General features: G+C 39.2%; 1 protein-coding gene across 3 annotated transcripts; it reads right to left on the reverse strand.

Annotated features, from left to right (window-relative positions):
• Window positions 1-1549: 1549 nt before the first annotated feature.
• On the reverse strand, window positions 1550-20582 carry LOC132045365 (uncharacterized). Of its 3 annotated transcripts, none has more exons than XM_059435953.1 (4): window positions 19599-20582; window positions 18537-19223; window positions 3339-3432; window positions 1984-2151 (listed from the first exon to the last, which is right to left on the reverse strand). In XM_059435953.1, the coding sequence occupies exons 1-4, from the start codon at window positions 20433-20435 to the stop codon at window positions 2135-2137; spliced, it is 1635 nt and encodes a 544-aa protein (XP_059291936.1). In that variant the 5' UTR covers window positions 20436-20582; the 3' UTR covers window positions 1984-2134. The 3 variants fall into 3 exon arrangements, with proteins under 3 accessions (XP_059291934.1, XP_059291936.1, XP_059291935.1); XM_059435952.1 differs by lacking the exon at window positions 1984-2151 and adding an exon at window positions 2170-3292 and having other exon boundaries at window positions 3367-3432; XM_059435951.1 differs by lacking the exon at window positions 3339-3432 and having other exon boundaries at window positions 1550-2151; window positions 19599-20579.
• Window positions 20583-25049: the final 4467 nt, after the last annotated feature.

Genomic DNA, 25049 nt, shown 5'->3' on the forward strand with positions numbered 1-25049 from the left:
TTTGATCGTTATCGGTTCGGTTATCGGTTTAACCGTTAAGATATCACACGAAATTTTTTCAAGAACAAAGAATCCATCTTCAAAGCAGAATCAGAAATGAATCAACGAGATGAAAAATGAATAAAGTAGCTACAAAAGAAAGTGCCTACAGCAGTTAGCTATAAATGGAGTTTGAAACTAGAAGCTGGCTGGCATCTCCAAGACGTTAAAACTTGAAACCTTTTCTTCATATTTACATGAATCCTAGTTCCCAAACCACTGCTGACAGCTTTCCAATTTGACAATGTTGTCTTTTTTTATGCTTCTTCATCTGAGTCCTCAACAACTCTCCTTATTTTTTCTCGCTTTACCCATTGCATCAGTGGCTCAAATTTGTAGAGAGGAGCTGTTAGCTGCCTACAAGTTATTTCCACAAGCATTTGGTACTTGATGCTTTGGAAGCAATTAGAAGCTCTAACATTCGGGCTAAGTTCTTGTAAAACCTTGCAGCTAACTTCACCAGTGAGAAATATGAGAAATAAATTGACTTAGGATTTACTAAGTAATTATATATGGAAGGGTAATAATAGCATGAATTCACTGGGCTGGACTCCACAAATTATAGATGAAAGGTTATATATGGAAAGGTACAATTGAATTAAATAAATGGTTATCGGGTTATCGGTTCACCCGTTAACAAAAGTGGTGAACTCGAGACCCAAACCGATACCCCAATAACTATAGAACACCACCCGATACACGAACCATTAACCCAGTAACCCGAACCATTAACCCAACAACCCAATTATCGGTTTGAGTTATTGGTTTAACCGTTAACATGCACAGCCCTAGTTAAAACAAAAGCTAACCTAATATGGTTATTTTTTCTTTTTCAAATACCCGACGAAACCAAACCGCTAGTCATTTTTTTTCAAGGTTTGGTTCAATTTGTCAGTTTGGTGCAGTGTGTCGTTTTCTTTTGTACGGCCCTAATTCAGAAAACAATTTTAAAAAGTTAGTAACAGATGACAGAACGTTTGGTACAAAGCGTGCCCTCCAATTGTATTTTGGGTCCTAAATTTTCCACTTTTCATTCTCTTAACAACATGAAATGTGATAATTCGTCTGAAGGAATTACACAGTACTATCAAGAAGCGAAAAAACGTTGATCAAACCAATTCCAACTTTATATAGATCTGCACAGATTCAACAATTCACATTCAATTCTGAAAGAGCGCGCACCCCCACCCCCCACAACCCCACGCCCACGCCCAACGCCACACATAGTGTACCCAAAGAAAACACTTATTATTTCAGCAACTTTCTTCTCCCAAAAAGAGGTGCTAATAAATGAGCTTAGATGTATGCCTTTATACTAAAGACATTACATTTCACGTCATATCTGTTTTTGCGCCATGTAGTCTCCGACTCAGCAAGATATTGCAAAGGAGTTGAACACCCTATAATCACTAGCGCTGTGCGATCCAAGGCCATTTCTGTCTGTTGTGCTCTTGAGAAAAGCTTTATTTATGTCAGGAAAAGCTGCGAGTAAAACCCAATCTTTCACTGGTTAAGTTTGCATAAAATTCATGATGCCACTATATTTGCAGAAGCGGCCAACTCTGCCAATTGCTTGCCGCCAAGCGTGGATACAAGCTCAGATGATATGAAAAGTTTCGGTAAGTTTTCAATCTCTTCTTCATTGAAATTGTAAATTGGTTGAAGTTTTCTTGCTTCAACCTCGGCAGCATCAGCCTCTGCCCCTAATGCTTCAGCTTCTTCATGGTCACCCAACTCTAAAGCAGCTGATCTCTCAGCCCTAGCCGCTCTAGCAATTAGAATTAGCCTCTGGAATCTAGCCATAGCCAACTCTTTTTCCTTGGATGAAATCTGTACTTCAGTTTCCTGCATCCTATCAATCGTGTGGCATATTTCTTCCTCAAGCTTCTTAAGCTCTGACTCAGTACTGTCCATTTTCTTCTGTTTTTCTTCCCTTTCAATGCACAAGGCCTTAGCCTCTGCAGCTAACCGTGCTGCTTCTTTAAAATTTCTTGTAGTAGCAGCAACCTTCTTCTCTGCCTCCAACTCTGGAATCCTCCTGTCAATGAAAAGAAGCCGCTGCTTACAGGACTCAACTTCCTGCTGGATGCTTGACTTAGTTGAAGACAACTCCTGCAAGTGGAGTTGCAGAGTAATATTACTGAGATGGACAACGAAGAACTGCTAAAAACTATCCAAGCACTGGATAAATAAAAACAACGATCTTTATTAAACTGAAAGGCAATAATCAAGCCTACAACCTACACACAGTAGCATTTAAATGTGCACATGGATATATTGGTGACTTCATGGTTACCAATTAAGTCCCAAGAAGCTCAAATATTTCAGATGCAATACTGGTTGAATATCCCATGCACAAACATACAATTCTTCTTAATACTAATGCTGAGAATTTATTATTTGCAAATCAAGTCTTCCCACATGGTTATACATCTAATAAAAGAGTATAACATTTAAAGAGTTTTAGGATAAGTCAAACTAAGACAGAATATACGCGCTGAATGCTTAATCAACATAAGAAGAATGAACCTGATGTGAGATTAAATGGTGTTCTCATGCCTCAGCGCAGACAATTAGATATTCAGCCTCAGTCCTTCAAGAGAATTGCATGATAGATGAAGATGTAACACAAAATAAAATACAATGGCCGAAATGAAAGTGCTAGAGGAACGTATTGTGCAATAAGACTAAACCAAAAGGCAAGTTCTATAAAGGTTCTGAGACCAAAAATGCTATATAGGAGTGAATGTTAGGCCCTTATCCACAAAATGGGTGTAGCAAAAATGTAAACGCTAAGATGGATGTATGACTCAGGCAGAAGGTAAAAAGTAGCAGAGGAAATATCATCTGAGATATTTGGTCATGTCATATGTAGACCTCCAAATGCATTGACCCGTAGATGAGACACCATGGTGATCGAAGATGCTAAAACAAGACGAGGTAGCACCAAAATCCGAAGGAGGGAAGATATTTCAAATACTATCAATTTCTTGAGATCCGTGCGTATTTAGCGAATCTAGAATTCTTTTTACTCATTCCGCATTTAGACCTGCTTCATCCCACTCTCTCTCCCTCTCTCCCTAATCTCCATATTAAACTAAAAAGCCAAAATAAAAAAACTTGAACTTTAATCTGTGATTCTTCTCTGCTTTGCTCTCAGAATCTCTCAAGTTCTTTTCTTCCCAAATGAACCACCATACACAAGCTGGGAGTGTTTCTCAGGTCCTCCTCCTAGTTTTATCAATTCATTTCCCTGTAAACAGAAGAGGATTTCTCTGATTGTTCTGACTATTGCTCACCTTCCACGAAATATTCAAGACGAAGTACCAGAGTTGAGACACCATTGCATGCCTCTTTTTTGTAGGTCGACCACTTTAACGTTTGTCCCATTTGCTGCACAAAGGCATACCACTTATCAGTTGGTATTATACCAATTTATCTCTTCTTTCTACTTATTTTTGTGAAGTAGTGAGAAAATTATTACACTTATGGTGGTTTTATGGTATTTTACAGGTTTATATGACTGGGAAAAGATTTGCAGGAAAACAAATGGAAACAAGTCAAAAAGGAGAAAAAATGAAGAAAAGGAGAAATCTGCCCGGAATTACACAACGATTGTGGGGGTCAAACGGTCAAGCATGTTCGCGGTCGCGGAGGAGCCGTCGCGGCCGTGGGAGGAAACTTACTTGTGCATCGCGATCGCGTGAATTGTGGTCGCAATTGCTACTCAATGTAGCTGGGCAGAAATGGTATTCTAACTCGGGGAATTTGAGGGATTATAAGCACAACCCTTAAACCTTTTTTTTTTTTTTTTTTTTTTTTTTTTTTTTTTTTTTTTGAAACTGGTAACTTTCACAACCCTTAAACGATTTTCTGGGTATCTTTGGCTAAATTCCAAGCATTTCACAAAAAGAAGTCTCAAATGAGTAGGCATATAAAGCAGGTCAATTTGTTTAGATGGTGAGGTCAAATGCTACAAGGTAGAAGGAAACAGTCAAAGAGACACTTGATCAAGTCATTGTGCACAATTTCTACAATTCCAATACCAAAATCACATTCTCTCTATATAATTAATGTTAATAACACATTCACATAGCCTTATTATTTAGGCAAAACGGCCTCGCCAATTACCACAACTTAAGTACATGCCGCTATTAGCCAGATGATTTCCCAATTTTGACATCCTATATAAATATGCCCTCCTACATGCAACCTTTCAATACATCCAGCTTAAATTCTACAACAGAAAATCAAAATTGAGAAAGCTTTCAAAAGCAAAAGCTACCACAAATGGCCTTGAAAGCTTTGTTGATTGCACTTGCTGTCGTTAGCATGGTTGCTGCTCCAGCTATGGCAACTGGGCATTTGGTTGGGGACAAGCAAGGCTGGAAACTCAAATTTGACTACAAAACATGGGCAGAAAGTAAACAGTTCCAAGTTGGAGATAAGCTCATTATGTTATTAATTATCCTCTTCTTATATTCTACATTATATGCCTTATTATATATATATACACACACACGTACTGATTTATGTACTAATGGCTTGTTTTTTATGTTACCAATTACACTTGTTTATATATGGACGCTTACTTTGTAATTATTTTTTATTGACCTAGCAATCAATGACGGAGTTAGAAATTTATGTAGAGGTGCATTCAAAAAGACTCTACGTAATGTTATATATACTTAGGATTTGAACATATGGCCAAAAGCATTTGAATCCCTTTGCCACTACACTAAAAAAATTCGTTGTATCAATGGGGTTTAAAAGTTTATACGTAACAAAAATAAATTCTTTTTTTCTTCCAAACCTCAGACCAATTACGTATCTACATTAATTCATGGTAGCATTTGTGCTCTAAGCAAAACAAAACAATCCATGAAGTTGCTACTTTGGTGGAGACTGTCTCATTCATCTATCATATAAAAACATAATTTTCCTGTCATTTCCCACTTTTATACAAATATTCTGCAAAAACTAGTCCAATAGCCCTCTTAACAAGTTTTCATACACAGGTTACATGAGCAGAGAAGCCATACAAGGATTCTATAAATGGTCCTTATTTCTCTGTGGTCACCTTTTTCTACAATGCCTCCTTCGCCTGGTTATATCCCCAAAGCCATTTGTAGAAAGCTTCTATTATGAAGCCTGAGATCTAAAGCTCCTAATCCTCCCTCTTGTTTTCTCTTTGTAACAGCTCTTGATGTTGAGCGTATTTTATGTACTTCAATATAAATATGCCCTTACTTTACTTGAGCAAAGGGTTATAGGAAACAACCTCTCTACCTTCAGAAGGTAGGGGTAAGGTTGCGTACACACCACCTTCCTCATACCCCACACTTGTGGGATTACACTAGGTATGTTGTTGTTGTTGTTATAATATAAATTGGCCCTTAATTTTCTTTTAATGAAGCAAGATGTTATATAACTAGCTCAATCGAAGGAGAATTGGCTGGAGATTCTTCACAACAGAAGTTAAGGGGTGAAGTTAGAAAGAGAGATGACAATGGTTCGAGTTTATCAGCTGCTCAAAACGCTATTACCACAATTGAAGAATGGGAGATTGTATGACTAGCATGTCTTCCTGAGTTGGTATCTAGAGAAGACGAGGTCCCAGTGCTAAGACTGAGCAATAGTAAATTGGAACGGGGAATTGGCTGGAGATTCTTCGCAAAAGATAATTGTGGCAGAAGATCAACAAAAATTAAGGGGTGAAGTTAGAAAGAGAGATGAAGAAGGTTCAAGTTTATCAGCTGCTCAAAATGCAATCGCCACAATTGAAGAATGGGAGATTGAGGAGGTAGAACCACTTCTTATTCAACAGACACAATCGATTATGGATAAAGAGGGGGAGACATCAATTTGGGTACAACAAAATATGGTCAAATTGGGGCAAATTTTGGGGGCTGATTTTCAGGGCCACGAAGAGGAGGCCTTGGAATTACTGTTACAAGTTGACAGTTCCAGATAAGCTAGAAAAATAGTCTGAAGCTGTATATAAAAAAGACAAGATTCAAAGGTGCACCAGAATTAAAAAGTCTGGAGGCCTTTGATGTCAATTGAAGAGCAGTGGGCATAGGAGCAAAGGGAGGAACATTCTATCTATTTTTTGATGCAATTCAAACTAGTGTCATGAAATGTAAGGGGATTAAATAATAGGGACAAAAGAAGAATGGTTAAGAGTTTGGTGGTAGATTGGAATATAAACATTTATTTGTATCCAGGAAACCAAGTTAGAGGCAAACACAGTTGATCTTCTCAAGAGCTGGAACAGTTTGGGAGTTTCAGTGAGACAGAAGAAATGGTGGAGATTGGTTCTTGCTTGTGTATGGTGGACAATTTGGAAAGAGAGAAATTCTAGAGTTTTTTGATGATAAGGGTAGTCATGTGCACGATATTAAGATGAAGTGTTTACTTTAAATTTAACTTTTGGTGTAAAGAATGCTTTTAGAGGAGGAGGTTTCTTTAATAGATTTTATAGGGCAAATGTAACTGCTTTGTGTAGGTTTTGGTGGTTCTGGGGGGTTTTCCTCCTCTGTAAATATGGCTTCAGCACTGCCCTAGTGCTTTCAATACAAATGTTACCAATTTCAAAAAAAAAAAAAAAAAAGAAGAAGAAACCAAGTTGGGTTGGGCGGGGGGGCATAACAGAGATGGTAAGGCAGATTTTGGGAGGAAGATGGGTTAGAGTTGCTTGTTTGGAGGCTAGTGGAACAAGAGGGGCATAATGATGTTGTGGCATAGTAGGATCTGGAAGTAGGTGCCTATGCTCTGACTTGCAAATTTGAGGCACAACTTCAGAATTTCTCGTCATATTATAGGGGTATATGCCCCTAATTGCTATATCGAAAGAAGGCTAGTCTGGGTGGAGATTGGCTCAATCAGGGGAAGGGTCTTGGGCTGCATGCGCGGACTTCAAATGCAACCAGATTTATTTCAGAAAAAAGGAACTGTGTTAGGAGAACAAGGGGCATGAGAGAATTCTCTGACTCCATAGAAGACATGAACCTAGTTGACCTACAACTAGTGGATGCCACTTTCACTTGGTTTAAAGTGGATAACCAAAAAATAGCCTCTAGAATTGATAGGATATTGATTTTTGAAGAGTGTGATGACAACTTCAGCAATTTGAAACAAGTTCCTCTTTAAAGATTGATTGATATCAGATCATATTCCAATTGCTTTACAAGGTGGATCATGGAATAGGAATAAGAACTATTTGACAAGGAACAAGAACAATTTCAAATTTGAAAATTTGTGGTTAGGTACTGAATGTTTTTCTGATAGGATCAAGGAATGGTGGAACTCATTTAACTTCACTGAAAGACTTGACTTCATACGGGCATGTAAGTTAAAAGCTCTAAAAAACTAAGCTTAAGGAGTGGAGTAGAAGTAAGCACGGAAGCATGGGTTCCCAGAGGAAGAACTTGTTAAGGAAAATGGCAGAGTTGGATGCAGTTCTGGAAGATAGGAGGCTGACAGAAGAGGAGACAGATAGGAAGGCAACAATGCTAATGGAGTATGAAGAACTGATTAAAAATGAAGAAATCTCATGGAGACAAAGATCAAGATCTCTATGGTTAAAAGAGGGTGACAGAAATACAGAATTCTTCTACAAAATGGCAAATGCCCATAAAATATAACAACATCGATCAACAACTTATTCAGGGGGAACTAACTCAAGACCCGACTAGGATTGAAGAAGAAATAGTTGATTATTATCGGAAGCTATTCAGAAGCATTGCATTGGAGACCTGCTTGTCATTTTACAAACTGTCCAGTATTGACAGAGGAGGAGAAGGAGTTCCTTCAGGGAAGCTTGGAGAAGAATGAAGTGTTGAGGTGTTTAGAAATGTGTGCAGCTGACAAAGCACCCAGTCCAGATGGTTTCACCGTGGAATTCTTCATCAAATGTTGGGAGGTGGTAAAGCAGGATATCATGAACGCCATTCAGAATTTCTATGAACCAGAAATGTTTGAAAAAAGATTCAACACCACTTTTATAGCTCTTATAGCAAAAAAGAAAAGGGCTAAAGATTTGAGGGATTTCAGGCCTATTAGCTTGATAGGCAGCATTTACAAACTATTTTCCAAAGTGGTAACACAAAGGTTGAAACAGATGATCGCTAAACTGGTAGATTCTCAACAAGTGGCCTTCATCAAAGGAAGGCAAATCATGGATGTTGTCCAGTAGCAAATGAAGCTATAGATTCCAGATTGAAGCAGAAGAAACCAGGAATTTTATGCAAGCTTGACGTTGGGAAAGCATATGATCATGTTAACTGGAGATATCTTCTGACTTTAACGGAGAGGACGGGTTTGGGCAGAAGTGGATACATTGGATTAAATATTGCATATCAACAGTGAGCTTCTGAGTTCTTATAAATGGCTCACCCAGGGTTTTTTCAGAGGCACAAAAAGGTCTTAGGCAAGGAGACCATTTATCACCTTTTCTGTTCTTGATAGCCACGGAGGGCCTAAACAAAATGGTTAAAACAGAAAATCTAAATGCTTGGATAAGAGGTCTTGATGCTGCAAGAGCTGGTAGGGGAGCTTGGAGATAACTCATCTCCAATATGCAAATGATACCCTCATATGCTGTTTTTAGGGTGATTTTGGTTCTATTTAAAGGGTTATCTGGCCTTCACATCAATTTTTTTTTTTTTTTTTTTGATGAGATAAATGATTTCATTGCAGGCATCAAGCAGATGCATAGTAGTTACAAAAGTAGAATAGCAAAAGGGCCAGCTCTCCTTTATATAGCTAGTTAAGGGACAGGGAGCTGACAAAGTTCAGAAAGGTAACAAGGGAATCTAATGGAGATAAATAAACCCAGCTATACAAAAACATGAGGCATTTAGCTTTTAAAGATTGGTAGGTAGTTGATATCCCATCAAAGCATCTTCTATTCCTTTCATTCCAGATACTCCAACAGATGGCTGCAGGTATCATCTTCCAGATTCTCTTGATGGCACTATCAACTCTCCAGCAACTCCAGCTTACAAAAACATCCCTGATACTCTGAGGCATGACCCATTTGAGTCCAAAAAGTACTAAAAACATATTCCATAAATTTGCTGCTATTGGACACTGTAGAAATAAGTGGTTGTGAGTTTCTGCTTCCTTCATGCACATATAACATCTGTTAGCCATCTGAAACGTCCTTCTAGCTAGATTGTCTTGAGTCAAGCAAGCTTCATGAAGTGCAGTCCAGCTAAAGCAGCTGATCTTAGGGGGCAGTTTGATCTTCCATATAAGCTTCCAAGGCCAATGAGCTGTAATTTCATTCTGTGGGCCTAGAAGTTTGTACGCTGCTTTAATTGAGAACTTTCCGTTCCTTGTTTCTCCCCAATTGAGTTGGTCTGTGTTTCACTATTTATTGCAACACTATGAAGTGCTGCTAGTAAGCTTACCAACTCCTCCATTTCCCAATCTTGTATGTTCCTTCTAAGGATGATGTTCCATGAATTCCTTTCTCTGTGTTGTTGAACTGTAGAGTTTGGCTCCCTTGATAACTGAAACATGTTGGGATAAGCCGATAAGCAACCATTAAAGGGATGTCGCCTAACCATTTGTCTCTCCAAAATCTGATATGCTGCCCATTACCTGCTACTAAGTGTTGGTGTTGTGAGAACTCCTTCCATAACTAGCTTATGCTTCTCCAGACACCAACCCCATATGGCTCTGTTGGGATATGAGAGCACCAGTGGTTTAGCGCTCCATGCTTGGCAATAATTACATCCTTCCAAAGGCTCTGCTCCTCCTGAGTGTATCTCCATAACCATTTCATTAGTAGGCTTTTGTTGTGCAGTGATAAGTCTCTAATGCCTAGGCCACCCAACTTTTTTGGTAACAAGACTATTGGCCACTGCACCAAATGAAACTTATGGTCGGTGCTATTCCCTTTCCAAAGGAAATTCCTCCTAGTTTTGTCCAATTGCTCCAAAGCCTTACTGGTTATAGGAAGAGTTTCTTGTATCCCATCAATGAAGTGCCAAACATGGAGTTGTTGAATGGAATTCTAGGTGATGAAGTTGGTGCTCTACCAACCACCTATCTTGGAATGCCTTTGGGAGCCAAGTCTAAATCCACAAAACAACTTTGGCAGAAGTGGCAGAACAACTTTGGTAGATTTTTCTTAATTTGAAGGGTCTCAGATGGACAATGCCAAGGAGTACCGCTGAAGTTCGAGCTTGCTAAACAGAGATGGGAATCTGTCAGGACACAGGGAGAGATGGAAGATTGTCCCAGCCTGCATCTGGTGGACAATATGGAAGGAGAGGAATCAAAGATGTTTTGAAAATAAAAGTATCACTTTCCAGAAGTTAAAAATGAACTGCCTAGTGTTTTTCTATTTTTGGTGTATTCATGAACTTCCCTCAGGAAGCAGAGGACATAGCTAAGATTTTAGATAGCTTATGAGGGGATAGGTGGTAGGTTTTGCTTTTCTGACTACTAATTGTAATTACTACTGAAGTACACTTTTGGTGCATTTCTTTGTTCATATAGAAATGTTAACTGTTCAAAAAAAAAAATCCACAGAAATTTGGAATAGTGTGATTGAGAAGTGTAAAATTTTCAGTATTGGTGAATGGTTCACCAGAAGTTTTTTTTTTTTTTTTTTCCTCAGAAAGAGGTTTGAGGCAGGGTGAACCTCTTTCACCTTTCCTCTTTCTCATTGCCTTAGAGGGTATAAATCAGATGTTTCAGGTAGCAAAGGACAGAAGTTTTGTGAAGGGGTTTAGAGCTGCAGTTGGGGGGAACAATGGCACTGAGATCACACATTTACTATATGCAGATGATTCACTGTTTTCTGTGATGTAGATGTCAGCCAGGTGGAATATTTGAGGTCATTTTGGTGATTTTTGAAGCAGCATCAGGGCTACATGTTAACTGGAACAAGAGAGTGCTTTTTCCAGTCAATAAAGTGGATAATATTCAAGTGCTAGCAGACATTCGAGGGTGTGAGGTGGGAGCCTTACCCACCATTTACCTAGGACTCTCCTTGGGTGCAAAAAGTAAAGCTCTGGAAATTTGGAATGGTGTTTTGGAAAGGTGTGAAAAGAGGCTTGCTATTTGGAAGGGGCAGTATTTATCATTGGGCGGCAGAGTCATTTCAGTCAACAGTGTACTGGATGCCCTCCACACATATGTCATGTCTTTGTTTCCTATCCAATTTAATGTTCTGAAAAGAATAGATTCCTTGAGGAGAAATTTCATTTGGCAAGGCAACAAAGACATTGCAGAGTCATTGCAGTTTTCTGTGATGTAGATGTCAGCCAGGTGGAATATTTGAGGTCATTTTGGTGATTTTTGAAGCAGCATCAGGGCTACATGTTAACTGGAACAAGAGAGTGCTTTTTCCAGTCAATAAAGTGGATAATATTCAAGTGCTAGCAGAAATTCGAGGGTGTGAGGTGGGAGCCTTACCCACCATTTACCTAGGACTCTCCTTGGGTGCAAAAAGTAAAGCTCTGGAAATTTGGAATGGTGTTTTGGAAAGGTGTGAAAAGAGGCTTGCTATTTGGAAGGGGCAGTATTTATCATTGGGCGGCAGAGTCATTTCAGTCAACAGTGTACTGGATGCCCTCCACACATATGTCATGTCTTTGTTTCCTATCCAATTTAATGTTCTGAAAAGAATAGATTCCTTGAGGAGAAATTTCATTTGGCAAGGCAACAAAGAAAAGAAAGCAATCCATTTGGTTAAATGGGACTGTCTCGTCACCAGTAAGAAGGATGGAGGACTTGGCATTAGGGATCTCAATATCCATAATCAAAGCTTACTTATGAAGTGGTTGTGGAGATAATAACATGGAGGCCAACGCATTATGGAGGAGGTTTGTCAATGATAAATATGTCCAAGAAGAAGAGTGGCGCTCTAACACAGTTAATAGCCCCTTTGGAGTTGGAGTTTGGAAAGCTATTAGATCATTGTGGCCATCTCTAGCTAAAAATATCAGTATAAAAGTGGGCAATGGAAGGAAAATTTTCTTTTGGCATGACAACTGGCTTGGGCATGGTTCCTTAAAAGATTTGTTTCCTGAGTTCTATAATATTGTTACTCTACCAGATGCAAAACTTGAGTCAGCTAAAGGAGTACATGGATGAAATATTACTTTCAGAAGATTACTACATGACTGGGAATTGGAAAGAGCTGTGGAATTATTAAAGACCTTGGAACAATTTCAAGGTTTTAAAGAATCTGAGGACTCTTTGTGCTGGAAACTTGGCAATAATGGTGTCTTTATCACTGAAAATTCTGGAGGATCTAACTCAAGGAAGGTCTTAACCCTCGAACTACCAGCTCCCTGCCGCTGAGCCTGAGCGGCTACTAATCTGGTCAATAATTATACAGCATCCCAGCTTAGGCAATATACACAATCTGATCAGTGGCCATGGAAATCCATTTGGAAGACTAAGGCTGCTTATAAGGTTTCATGTTTCTCTTGGCTGGTAGCAAGAGAAGCATGCCTCACCCAGGAAAACTCAAGGAGAAGGGGTTTTCATCTATGCACTAGATGTGTTCTGTGTGATGCAGCCAGAGAAAGTAACTCTCATTTATTTATACATTGTCACTATACAATTGTGGCAACTTTTCTTGAACATGGTAGGACTAAGTTGGACTATGCTGGCAACCAGCTGTGAGCTATTGAAGTGCTGGAACTATAATGGGGGAGCACTAAGACAAAAGAGTTGGTGGAAACTTGTCCCAACAGTCATTTGGTCGATAATTTGATAGGAGAGGAACAGCAGAGTTTTTGAAGACAAATGCAATTCTGTGCAGAAAATCAAGATGAATTGTATCATTTTGTTTCACTTTTGGTGTAAAGAAAACTATGTAGAGGAGGCGGAATCACTAGATGATATGATAGGTTCCTTGTGAAGCAGTAGTCCTAAGCATGGTGGGGTTTTTGTAAGTATGGCTGCACTGTTATGGTGCAGGTTTAATATACATGTTACTAGTGTCAAAAAAAAAAATGGCAAGGTGGAAGACTTGGTATCTGTCTTTCAGAGGTAGATTGACTCTCATTAACTCTGTCTTGATGCCCTTCCAACATACATGATGTCTTTGCTCCCAATTCCAACAGGATTATCAATAGGTTGAATAGCATCAGGAGGAATTTTTCTATGGCAAGGGAATAAAGAAAGGAAAGGATATCATTTGGTAAAGGCAATCACTGTTAGCTGGGAAGAGATATGGGGGATTGGGAATCAAGAACCTGAAAATACATAGCAAGGCTCTCAGAATGAAATGGTTGTGCAAGTACAATAATGAGAATCAGCTTTTGTGGGGGAATGTCATTAGAGCTAAGTATGAGGAGAACAATTGGATGACCAAGGTGGTTACTAAACCTTATGGAGTAAGCTTAAGGAAATCCATCAGAGTATTGTGGAATGAAATCGAGCTCAATACTAAGATCAAAGTGTGCAATGCGGAAAAGACTGACTTCCGGAAGGATGAATGGCATAAGGCAGACAACATGGAAGTATTCTTTCCAGACATAAACAATTTAGTCCTACACCAGCAAAGGACTAAGCAGATCAATGGACACCTCAAGGATAGAGTTTTACATTCGAAAGACAGCTAAATGATTGGGAAATTCCAAGAGTGGTTGCATATTTCAGCACAATAGAACAGTTTTATGGATTGGAGGCAGGCCAAGATGTTTTATGGTGGCAGGACAGTAGCAAGGACTCTTTTAAGGTGAATATAGCTTATGGAAGAATGAACCAGTCCAATGAACAGCTATACAATTGGCCTTTAAAACAAATCTGGAAAACCAAAATTCCACACAAAGTTGCCTGCTTTGTATGGTTGTTGGCTAAGGAAGCAGTACTGACACAACACAATTTGATGAGGAGAGGGATCCCATTATGCTCCAGGTGTTTCTATTTGTGGTGATAATGCAGAGACAATTAACCATTTATTCCTACACTGCAAGATTACAAGACAGCTGTGGAGACCATTCTTAGATTCATTGAGATGATTGTACTTATTGCTATATGGTGACCTTTGTAATTTTGTAATTTCTTATTTTGCAGTAGCACCTTGGTGCTTGTTTAATAAAATATACTTACCTTATTGAAAAAATGAGATACTCACACCCATGACGTAGTCTTGGAAGCAAAAATAAAAAGGTGCACAAAAGATACCTACCAAAATGAAAAATGAAAAAACAAATACCTACCAAAATGAAAGACATGTTATATAGAACAATTGTAAGACCAACTATGTTATATGAGAGAGAATGTCAGGACTTTAAGGCCCATATCCGTAAGATTAGTGTCGTGACTCAGAAATGTGAATGTTAAAATGGATGTGCCTTCATATAAGATTATACAAGATTAGAAATGATTATATCCGCAGAAAGGTACATGTAATATGCATGGAGAATAAAATGAGAAAATGTTGGTGAAGATGGTCTAGTCATGTCCTACGCTAACCTCCAAATACACAAGTCTATAGGTATGGAACTATGATGATATAAGGTGTAAAAAAAGATGGGATACACCTAAACTCACATGAGGAAGTTGTCTAAAAGACTAGCAATCTTTTAGAGTTCATGTAGAATTAGCAAAAACTAGAATACAACGGAAGCAAATGATCCATATGGGCAATACCAGCTAGTGATGATTAATACTTAGTCATGTTGGTATGCTTGCACTAAGTCTAGTGTTTACTAGGAGTCTTTTTAGTCTATTCAGAGACTTGTATGTCAGTAGAAAATTTCTAATATTAGAGAACCTCTAAGTATTGAATAGTGAGATGAAACGGGTTAAAATGGAATAGATTGATTAGTAAGGATGCATATATCAAGGCTGGAAAATTGTGGAATTAATGTTCAGGCAGTAGACAAGCTAAAGTGGGGCAATTCCAAAGACTGGAAGCTAGTTTGGAGGACCAAAATCCCAACTAAAAATCATCTGCTTTAGCTGCATTGCTCTTTAAGAAGCATGCCTAGCCAGTGTTATCAAAAGCGAAAAGCGCAAAAAAGCTCTAAGGTTAGCTGGGGCTTTAAGCGCAAAGCGCAAATAAATCGCGAGCTTTAGTGAAAAAAAGCGCAGTGGTGCAAAATTACAAATATATGTATGTATAGTCCAAGACTAATAATAGTAAGCATGAATAACAAATATATGGACAAAGAAATTGTAAAAACTTTATGATAAAGTGAAATATCAATCATCTAGTGTCACCTCTTCAAGAGAGGCTCAATGGCAAGGAAAAGTATGTCTTAGAGCCTTGATGACGACACTGAAGCGCACATAAAGCGAGGCAAAGCGCTCAACATGTTTTGAGCCTCGCTTCAGGGCTTAAGCGCGCCTTTGACTACACTGTGCCTAGCACAGCATAACCTAGGTAAAAGAAGCATCCAGATTCCAAAGACACAAATCACTGGTGCATCCTTGATAGCCAATGAAGTACTGGACTGGAAACTCAAAAGTGGGGAAGCTAGTATATTGTGTAAACTGGATATTGAGAAAGCTTTTTGACCAATTAAATTGGTCTTTTCTTATCAACGTCCAGAAGAAAATAGGATTTGGGGACAGATGGCTAAGATGGATTAACTTCAGCATATCCACTGTAAAGCTATGTTACTCAGACTCTTCAAAAATGGTGCGGCACACGTGTCAGATCCTTCAAAAAATGCACTATGTTTGGAGGATCCGACACGCACCCATTGGCATTTTTGAAGAGTCCGAGCACATAGCTGTAAAGTACTCCAGTTGGTTAATAGAAGCCTTGAAGGCTTCTGCTCTCCTCAAAAAGGCCTCGGACAGGGAGGCCCCCTCTCTCCTTTTCTCTTTATTTTGGCAATGGAAGGGCTCACAATAAAGCTGGAGAAAGATAAATAAATGCAATAGATACAAGGATTCCAAGTGAGCAGGGATCCTGCAAACTCAATCACTATCTCCCATTTGTTTTATGTTGACGACACTCTAATATTTTGTGGAGCTGAGAGATCCAGGTTTCCTATCTTAATCTCACTCTATTTATTTTTAAAGCAATCTCTGGATTGCACATCAACATGTTGAAGAGCACTATATACCCAGTTAATGAGATGACAAACCTAGAGGAGCTTGCAGAGATACTCTGATACAAAACAGGCTTTTTACCTAGAGCGGAGTTATAGAACCAGTGGAAAGGAGAGTGGCAACTTGGCAAATGCAATATCTCTCAAGGGGTGGCAAACTCACCCTGATCAATAGCATTCTTGACAGTATTCCAACCTATTGTAAGTGTCTCTACCCTATGCCTGGTTCAGTACTGAACCAACTTGATAGATCGAGAAGGAGATTCTTATTGAAAGGGAACAGCAGAAACCGAAAATTCTCACTGGTGAAATGGTCTAACGTTTTTTTTTTTTGAACAGGTAAGTGAAATGGTCTAACGTTATTCAACCAAAAGCATAATGAGGGCTGGGAATTAGAAACCTTTCCACAACAAAAGCATGCGAATGAAATGGCTTGGAGATACGGGCAACATGAGGCTGGATATTGAAAAAAGAATCATAGATGCCAAGTTTGGTGCCCAGAATCACTGGTGTACCAAAGAAAGCACAATGCCACATGGGGTTGGAGTATGGAAGCATATCAACAGTCACACCAAGGAATTTATCCGGAAAATATCTTTCAAAGTTGGCAATGGCGCTCATACCAGATTCTGTAAAGATAAATGGATTGGCAGTACAACCTTAAGGAACCTTTCCTAGTTTGTGTCATCTTGCATGCAATCAAGATGCTCTCATTGCTCAATACAGAGATAACAACAGTTGGAACTGCATATTCAGCAAAAACCTCAATGACTGGGAAGTAAATGACTTACTCACACTACTTGCAACTCTAGAAGAACTCCGATTTGATACCCACCAACCTGACAGAACCTTATGGGGAAGATATAAAGTACACACAGTTAAAGCTGGATATGATCATATGTGCTCCCAGAATGGTATTCTAGAGGACTGGCCATGGAAGCATGTGTGGAAGATTAGGCTACCCCTTAAAGTTTCCTGCTTCTCCTGGATAGCACTTAGTGGTGCCTGCCTTACTCTGTTACACACGACAACCTCAAGAAAAGAGGCATAAACCAGGTAAATAGATGCTATTTGTGCCACCAAAGTTCTGAAAATTACAGCCATCTATTTTTGCATTGCCTACTCATAGCTGACCTTTGGAACTTCTTTTACTCTATTTTTGGTTTACATTGGGTTATGTCCCTAATCATCAAGGAAGCTTTTGTCAGTTGGATTTTTTGGAGAGGTGATAAAACCATCAAAAGGATCTGGAGAATGATCCCTGCAGTAATTTTTTTGTGTGTCTGGATTGAAAGAAATCGAAGATGCTCTGATGCTGTCTCAACTCCAAACCACACTCTTCACACCAGATGCCTAGCTAGTTTGTTCAGTTGGCACTTTCTTTCCCCTATAAACAATGTTGACAATTTTTTGACAATTTTTTGGACTTTGTTAGCTCCTGATTCTAGCATGGATTTTTGCTTTTTTGGTTTTTGTTGTGGAGCAAACTTTGTGTCTATTTTGGAAAGAGAGGAATTCTAGATGTTTTGAGAATGTTGAGAATAGTATGCAGAAGGTCAAATTGAATTGTATTTTGATCCTTTGTTTTTGGTGTAATCAATTTACTCAAATGACACTGTCTCTATCTTTGATGTTTTAGCTTCAATATACAACAGGACAGTAGATTTTTGGATTGTAAATATGGTTTCAGTACAACATATGTACCGTTTTTCTCATTATGGAATATAGATAAAGTTACCAGTTTCAAAAAACTTTGTGTCTATTTTTATAATTACTTATGCATCTCCTTGATGCCTTTATTCTTAATGACAACTACTTCATCAAAGGAAAAAAAAAAAGTACAGAAACCAACAACCATTTATCTCTACATTGTGGAGTGGCTACAGATTTGTGAAACGTGTTCTTCTCTATTTTTGGACTCAGCTAGGTCCAGCCTCAGAGTATTAAGGAGGCTTTTCAAAACTGGACCACATGGAAAGTTGATAGAGACATCAGGGAAATCCGGAGAATGATCCCTGCTAGCATCTTTTGGTGTTTATAGACAAGAAAGGAACAGAAGATGTTCTGATGGCGTATCAACTCCAATCACTCCATTAAGGCTAGGTGCTTAATGTATCTTTTTAGTTGGCACAATCTGTTGAACTTTGTTAGCTCCCTGGTCTTAGAATAGCCTCCCATGTAATGGAGCTAACTCTGGTTTTTTTGTATTCTGTTTTGTACTACTTCTGCATCTTCTTGATGCCATCAACGAAATTACTTACTTCATCAAAAAAAAAAAAAAAAAAAGGGAGCTTGGTATTGAGTAATTATTGCTGTAAGTACTTTAAGCCTAGTATATCATGAACAACATATTTTTCACTTTAAGGTGAGAATGCGAAAGTAGTGCATGCATCTTATTTGACGTAGATATTGCTCTTATGGGAGAATCTGAATACAGATACTAAAAGCAGAACTGACCTGAAGTGAAGATCTTGCAGCAAAAATTTCCTGCTTGAGAATTTGCACCTCCTCTAAAATCCTTTCTTCACTTTTGGCAAGGTTCACACTATAGGCCTTAGATTTCGAGATGAACATAGCCAGACTCTTTCTAAGACCAACAACTTCTTCATACATATTTGCTTCATCAGCAGAAATCCTGGAAAGATTCTTAATCTTTTCTCCTGTGGATTCTTGTTGAGAAAGGTAACTATCAATATCTTTCTTTCTTTTCCGTAAAACTTCATTCTCGACCATCAGCTCCGAAAGGTGTGACTGCAATTTATCATAATTATTAGCTATACTTGCTTGAACCTCTTTAAAGCAAGAGACAACCCCATCAATCCTATGCTCAACTTTTTGAATGAGAGCATCATTTTCTGCTATTTCTGCTTCCTTCTCTTTCACTAAGGAAAGCAGCTTCCTCAGTTCCTCCGCCAATACTTCTTTTCTCTTGCAAAGAACATCTATTTCCCTCCGATCATCCTCCACTGAGTGATCAATTGATTCATCCAAAACAGACTTAGCTTCGTGAACTAGTTGGGATTGAATTTCTAATTCAAACTTGCTGACTTCTATGGCTTCAACTGATGAAAGCCACTCAGCACTGTCTTTTGAAGATATTGCTTCTGCATTCATCAGGACTGAATCTGCATTACTTGCAGCTTCCTGAAAAAAATCAAGTTAAATTTTCAACCTACCTGACATAAATCAGCTGAAAATACTTCACATAAAAGAAATGCTTCCAACAGCAATATGTGTTTCCAGTATTCAGTAAAACTTACAACATGTGAAATACAGTAGTCGAAAAAGGGCTTATTTTCCCTTTTTGAGAAGAAGAGTATTAGAAAGATTCAAGAGGAATAATAACTTTACACAATGCATTTATTTGCGCGACTTGGTCTTTGTTGTATCAGATTCTTGCTGCTGGTAAGTAGCATTCCCTTAGCGAGAATAGACCGTTAACAAGTTTTGTCCTAGATGAACTCGGATCATCTTACTCAAGTTGTCATCTTTAGCAATCTATAAAATTGAACATCTCACCTCTGAAAATCTTCGTAGCAAATACACACATTCCTCCTCGGCCTGAATAAGCGATTCAAGAACCTCCTGCATCTTAGTGTCAAGGACATCACACTGTTTTTCAGCATCTCTGAGGAGGATGAGCAAGCGTTCCTTTTCCTTGTCTGCGGAAGCAAGATTCACACTGAGCCTTTCAGCGGTCTCAAAATCCTCTGCTTCACAAGCTTCATCCAGCTTCTTCTCCAACTCCGCATGGCGGGTAGATGCCCCACTGAAGTCGTCGACAGCTTTTCTTCTCCTACGTATAGATTCTTTCCGCAGTGCGGACACGGAGGTTACCGCCCCACGGGCCAACTTAAGCTTGTCTGCAATGCTGGCACTGATTTGCTCGAATTTCAACTCTACTGGGTTTAGATGAAGACTAGCATCCATGATAGGAGTATCCAGACAGTCAGTGCCACTAAGGATGATGTTCTTTTGTTCCTCTCTCCACCCCTCAGCTTCCTCTTCTTCAAGTTTTTGTTCTTGGTGGGTCCCATGGGGCAAGGGATCGTCAAGGGTCGCATTATCTCTGGCATATCCTATCCTTAAAGTTGCAGCTTTTTTTCTTCTCCTACTACTGGAATTCTGCCGAGATACTGGTGAGGGAGGTTGGGGTTCATCTTCTTGTTGAAGCAGTACTGGGGATTGAGAGGGGGGATTCATGAGAGTGAGATCCGAGAAAAGGTTCTCATCAAGGGCTTCATTATCCAATTGTCCCACATCTCCACTCGGATTGAACAGAACCATTCCCTCAAACAGCGAATCCATTTCCATTTCCTCTTTCTCCAAACAGTCCTCTTTAGTCACCGATGCCATTCTCCGCCAATTCCTCCTTATAAGATTCAGCTTTTAGATCTTCACAGCCCGACTTCTGTTTGCCTTTTTCTCCGTCTCTCACCTTCCATTTGGCTGCTTTTCATCAAATCAATTATTTCAAACGATGGAATAGTGAGGACACTATTGGGGAATTGATTTTAAGGGCCTGTTTGGGAAGTCACCGTGGTTATTGTAATTCGGTGTAATTATACAGTTTGATATATTTATTTGACCAAATAATTACACAGTTAAGTGAGAATTGTGTGTAATTGAGAGGGTGTAGTTACACTCTATAATTCTCAGGGGTTGAGAATTGAGTGTAATTAAACTTTGTAATAATTACAGGGTACTGGATCGAACCGAACTGAACTTCAAAAATCGAAACCGAAAAAATCAAACCGAACTAGTTTGGTTCGTGTTTGGTGTTCACTTTCAAAAAACCGAAACCGAAATAGCCGAACCAAAGTTTGATAAAACCGAACTGAAGAACCGAACGCACACTATAGTTTATTGCAATTTGATCCTGCTTCCTAGCCTTGGAATTGGTATGTTGTTGTACATGAGTCTTAAGAACACCACCTGATACTTGTACTTTTGCAGAGTTCTGCTTCTGCTGTTTACCACCTGTACTGCCATTGCCTTTTTGTTGATAATGAACTTCAGCATTCTCCTTTTTAGCGTGATTAGATGCAATTGCATGTACTTTAATACATGCAATTGCATGTCTCTCTGCACTACTCTTATCTTCATGCACTACATCTGTATTCAAAATTTGTTGTTGCTTGCTTGGGCCTGTCACCTTAGCTTGATCACCTGCTACACTATAAGATTCATCTTCCTCATGGCTATACTCCTACATACTATCTATGAACTTAGAACCACCTATCAGGTGAGGCTTCTGAGTGCCAATATCTACCTCCACATCCTCATCAACCTTTTCAAACATATTTTTGATTTCTTGTGAAGAGGAAATAGAGTCAATGGACAGTCTAGTAGCAGTTGTTTTGCCTCCTACAATTTCACCCTCTTCCTCATCTTCCTCAACCTGTTCACTCCACAACTTCCTTTCACTACTAGTGCCTTTGTCCTTCAACTACTAAAGTAGTTGAAGGAATATCATGACAGGCCTGGTTAGTAGTAACCTTGTCCACTCCTGGCTTAAAAGCTGATTCAACCCACTCTTTAGTCTTGGTAGGTGAAGATTGTTTCTTACCAGGAGTAAACACAGGCGCATTGATATTCAATGCCTTTTCAGCACTATGAAAACTAGTTGCACCCTCCTCACCAACAGGTGCCACTACCAACTGCTTCTGAGAATCTGCTGCATTCCACACTTCTGCATTCTCATGATTTGCTTGGACCTGATCATCCAAGACCATCAAAACACCTTGTTGTACACCAGTATCGTTCTCCAAAGCTGCAAATTTATTAAGTATTTGAACAGCACCAAATTTCAGTAATTTTCCTTGCTTACTTGTACCACCATTTTCACCTGCTGGCAAAGCAACCTGTTTTTGAGAATTGTTTTCAATATCCACTTGTTTCTTTCCTTTCTGAGTCTTCCATTTATACAAGTCCTGCACATCTCTAACAACCTTACCACTCTCCAACACCTTGATCACCTGCCTAGGATTTATATTCTGTGCATGAATTGCCTGCTTATTGTTAGAATGTTTTGCCTTGTTTGTTACTTTATGTGCTTCATTCACATTGTTAGGGGCACTCGCTTCCTTTATCACTATTATCTCCTTGAACCTCCTCCTCACTCTCCTTTTCTGGTAGCAAATCAGGATGAAGCTTCCAACACCCTTCCTCATAATGGCCTTGCAAGCAACATTCTTTACAATACTTAGGCATGAAATCATAATGAATTTTCACCCATCTTGACTTAACTTCACCTGTTTTACTATCCACAGCTTGCAATTGAACTCTCTTAGGATGCTCAGCCAACAAATCCACTTCAACTTTCACACGTGCTTGTGACTTGGCCTTGTTTTATTTATGGTTGCCACATCCAAGGTCAATGACTTGCCTCTGCCGAGGCCATTGAAAACAATCAATCGGACCGCCAAAGTAGTTTGGTGCTAATGTAGGAAACGATATCCAAGCAATGGCAATTGAGGTTTCCTCCTCAGGATTAAACCAAGGATCCCACTTAAGTGTCCTCATGGGATAATACCATCCACTCTCCTTGATCCAAAAAGCAGGTTTTGACAAGAGAGTTACATAATCTTCAAACAATTCACATCTAATCAAGACATACCTATTGCATAATAGTCCTATGGTGGCAGTACCCTTTAGTTCACATTGTTTTGGAATCAAAGCACGTAGTGCATGCAAATCTGGCAATCTATAGCTAAATTTCCCCACTACTGCATATTGTAGGTTCTCGTGAACTATCATTCTCTCTATTTCTTCCATGGTATATTGTATTGTTGGTTCACCATGGTGATACACGATAGGCTTCATAGGAATAGGTAAAACAGTCGTGGCAGTCGACTGTTTAGCAACACTAGCATTCAAAGTGGTAGGTTTTAGTATTTTGGAATAGCCTAGGGTTTGCATGGTATTTGTTTGTGGTAATGTGGGTGGCGCAGCCTCTTGTGGAGGCTGCATGGTGGCCATAGAGGCCATTAATGGCCTGAAAGTTGCACTCTCTCACTAGGTCGCCAAGTTGCCTAGAGAGAGAAGCTCTCGAGAGGGTTTGGGGTTTCAGGGGTTTAGGGTTTTTTTTTTTTTTTTTTATCAAAGTCCACTAGGCTTTTTGGGCCCAGGGCTAGTTTTATTAATTTTCTAGAAAGCAAAAAATACCCCAAAGGGAGAGTACAAGTGTGGGGACTAGACCTTACCTTACTAATCCTGAGGCAAAAAACCTAACTAACCTAATGAAGAAAAAATGAACTCGAAATGATCAAATAAGCTATGATCACCACGCAGAGTTTATAACACACTCTATGATGATATTACATATGATAATGCTAAAATAATGAGAAAATAATACAAGAATAAAGACATAACCCTTAATCTCTGAGCTTGTAAAATCTTCTATATTCATTGATTTTTCCACCTTGTCTTGTGCTTCATGCCTTTCCAAAAAATGTTGGAACTTTATCATTTCTTCTTGGATCTTGTGGATTTTGTGGAAGTGGCAGGAGCTGCCACATTTTTCTTTGCTTGTCTCATCGGTATCTGCCTTGGGACAAATTCTTCAGTTATTTTCCCATCCCAGCTGCCCTTCCTTGCATGAGTTTTGTGTCGTTTTACACTTTCCACCTATCTAGGAGACAAATCTCCATCCCTTGCAGCATTGCGGAAGTTTTGTGCAATCGATTCTTCATCCATATCAATTTTTGGACCATCTCCCTTAGGAATAGCCACCTGCAGATGCCCTTGAATGCTTAGAATAGCCATCTGATTAGCATCATTCCCATCTGCAGCCTCGGTAAACATGGCTTTCATTCCTTCTAATGAGTCGACTGCTTCTTCTAATGAGTCGACTAAATCGAGTCGCCCACCAATCGCTTTATATCCCGATCTCACATGGAAATTCATGCTTCCTCACCATTCTCTTCTTCTTGTTTATCCATACCGCTATATCCCTATCGTGTTAGTCCTATATTTGAAGGAACTTCTAAGCAAGCTTGGTTCAAAGTAACAAGCTTCTCCACTACTTGGCAATTTTGATTTATAGGAAATACACCAAGCATTAATATCTTTCATAGATGGCTTGGTGCTCTTTATTGGAGTGAAAGCCTTAGCATTAACATTAAGTTGCTTCTCACCACCCTTATCAGCTACGTGAGTCGAATCGCAACCATTCCTTCGCTTGTTGTACTTTCTGAAACCTCTACAAGATCAACAGCTGCATTAACCAACTGCTTCTCCAATTCATTCTTAGCAACATCATTTAGTACTTACACCGCATTAATGTGTTATAGCAAAGTGTGTCTCCACATTTATCACATCCGCATTTGTCTTCAATGCTTCCCACCCGTTACCACTTGATCGAGGTGCCCGCTTCTTCAACATTAGCACCATTTCCATCCTCTAAAAACGCAAAGTTATTGGTATTTTGCACACCATTAGAGTTAGGATCAACCCCAGCAATCTTGAACTTTTTCCTTCCACCAGATGAAACAAGCCTTGTATTAGCGCACATTTCTTTGCACCATGATTTTGACCATCACCATTACTCTTAGAGGCATTGTTTCCCAAAGATCAAGATTCAGAGATTTCGAGCGAAAGAGCATACAATCGCGGCCATTCTCTTGCACCTGATGATCTTTTTCCACAATTGCATTCTCATTATTCCCTTCATGATCATGAAGATTAACCACTGCCTCCTCATCAATACCATACTCATTATCATCCCCTCCTTCACCTAATGCAGCAAATTTATTTTGCTGTGTACTAGGCTTAGGAATTACTGTAGCAGTAGGCTTCGCAGAAGTAGATTCAACATATTTCCCAACATTACCTTTCTTATTCTTCTTTCTTCCTTGAGTTTGCCATTTATGATAATCATTAACTTTGCCAACGACTTTCCCACTGGACAAAATTGTGTGAACACCATCAGCGAGGGTTTATATTGCTTCTATGGTTTCCTTCTTCATC

This window comes from Lycium ferocissimum, unplaced genomic scaffold, assembly GCF_029784015.1.
Source record: "Lycium ferocissimum isolate CSIRO_LF1 unplaced genomic scaffold, AGI_CSIRO_Lferr_CH_V1 ctg653, whole genome shotgun sequence".
Classification (NCBI taxonomy): domain Eukaryota; kingdom Viridiplantae; phylum Streptophyta; class Magnoliopsida; order Solanales; family Solanaceae; genus Lycium; species Lycium ferocissimum.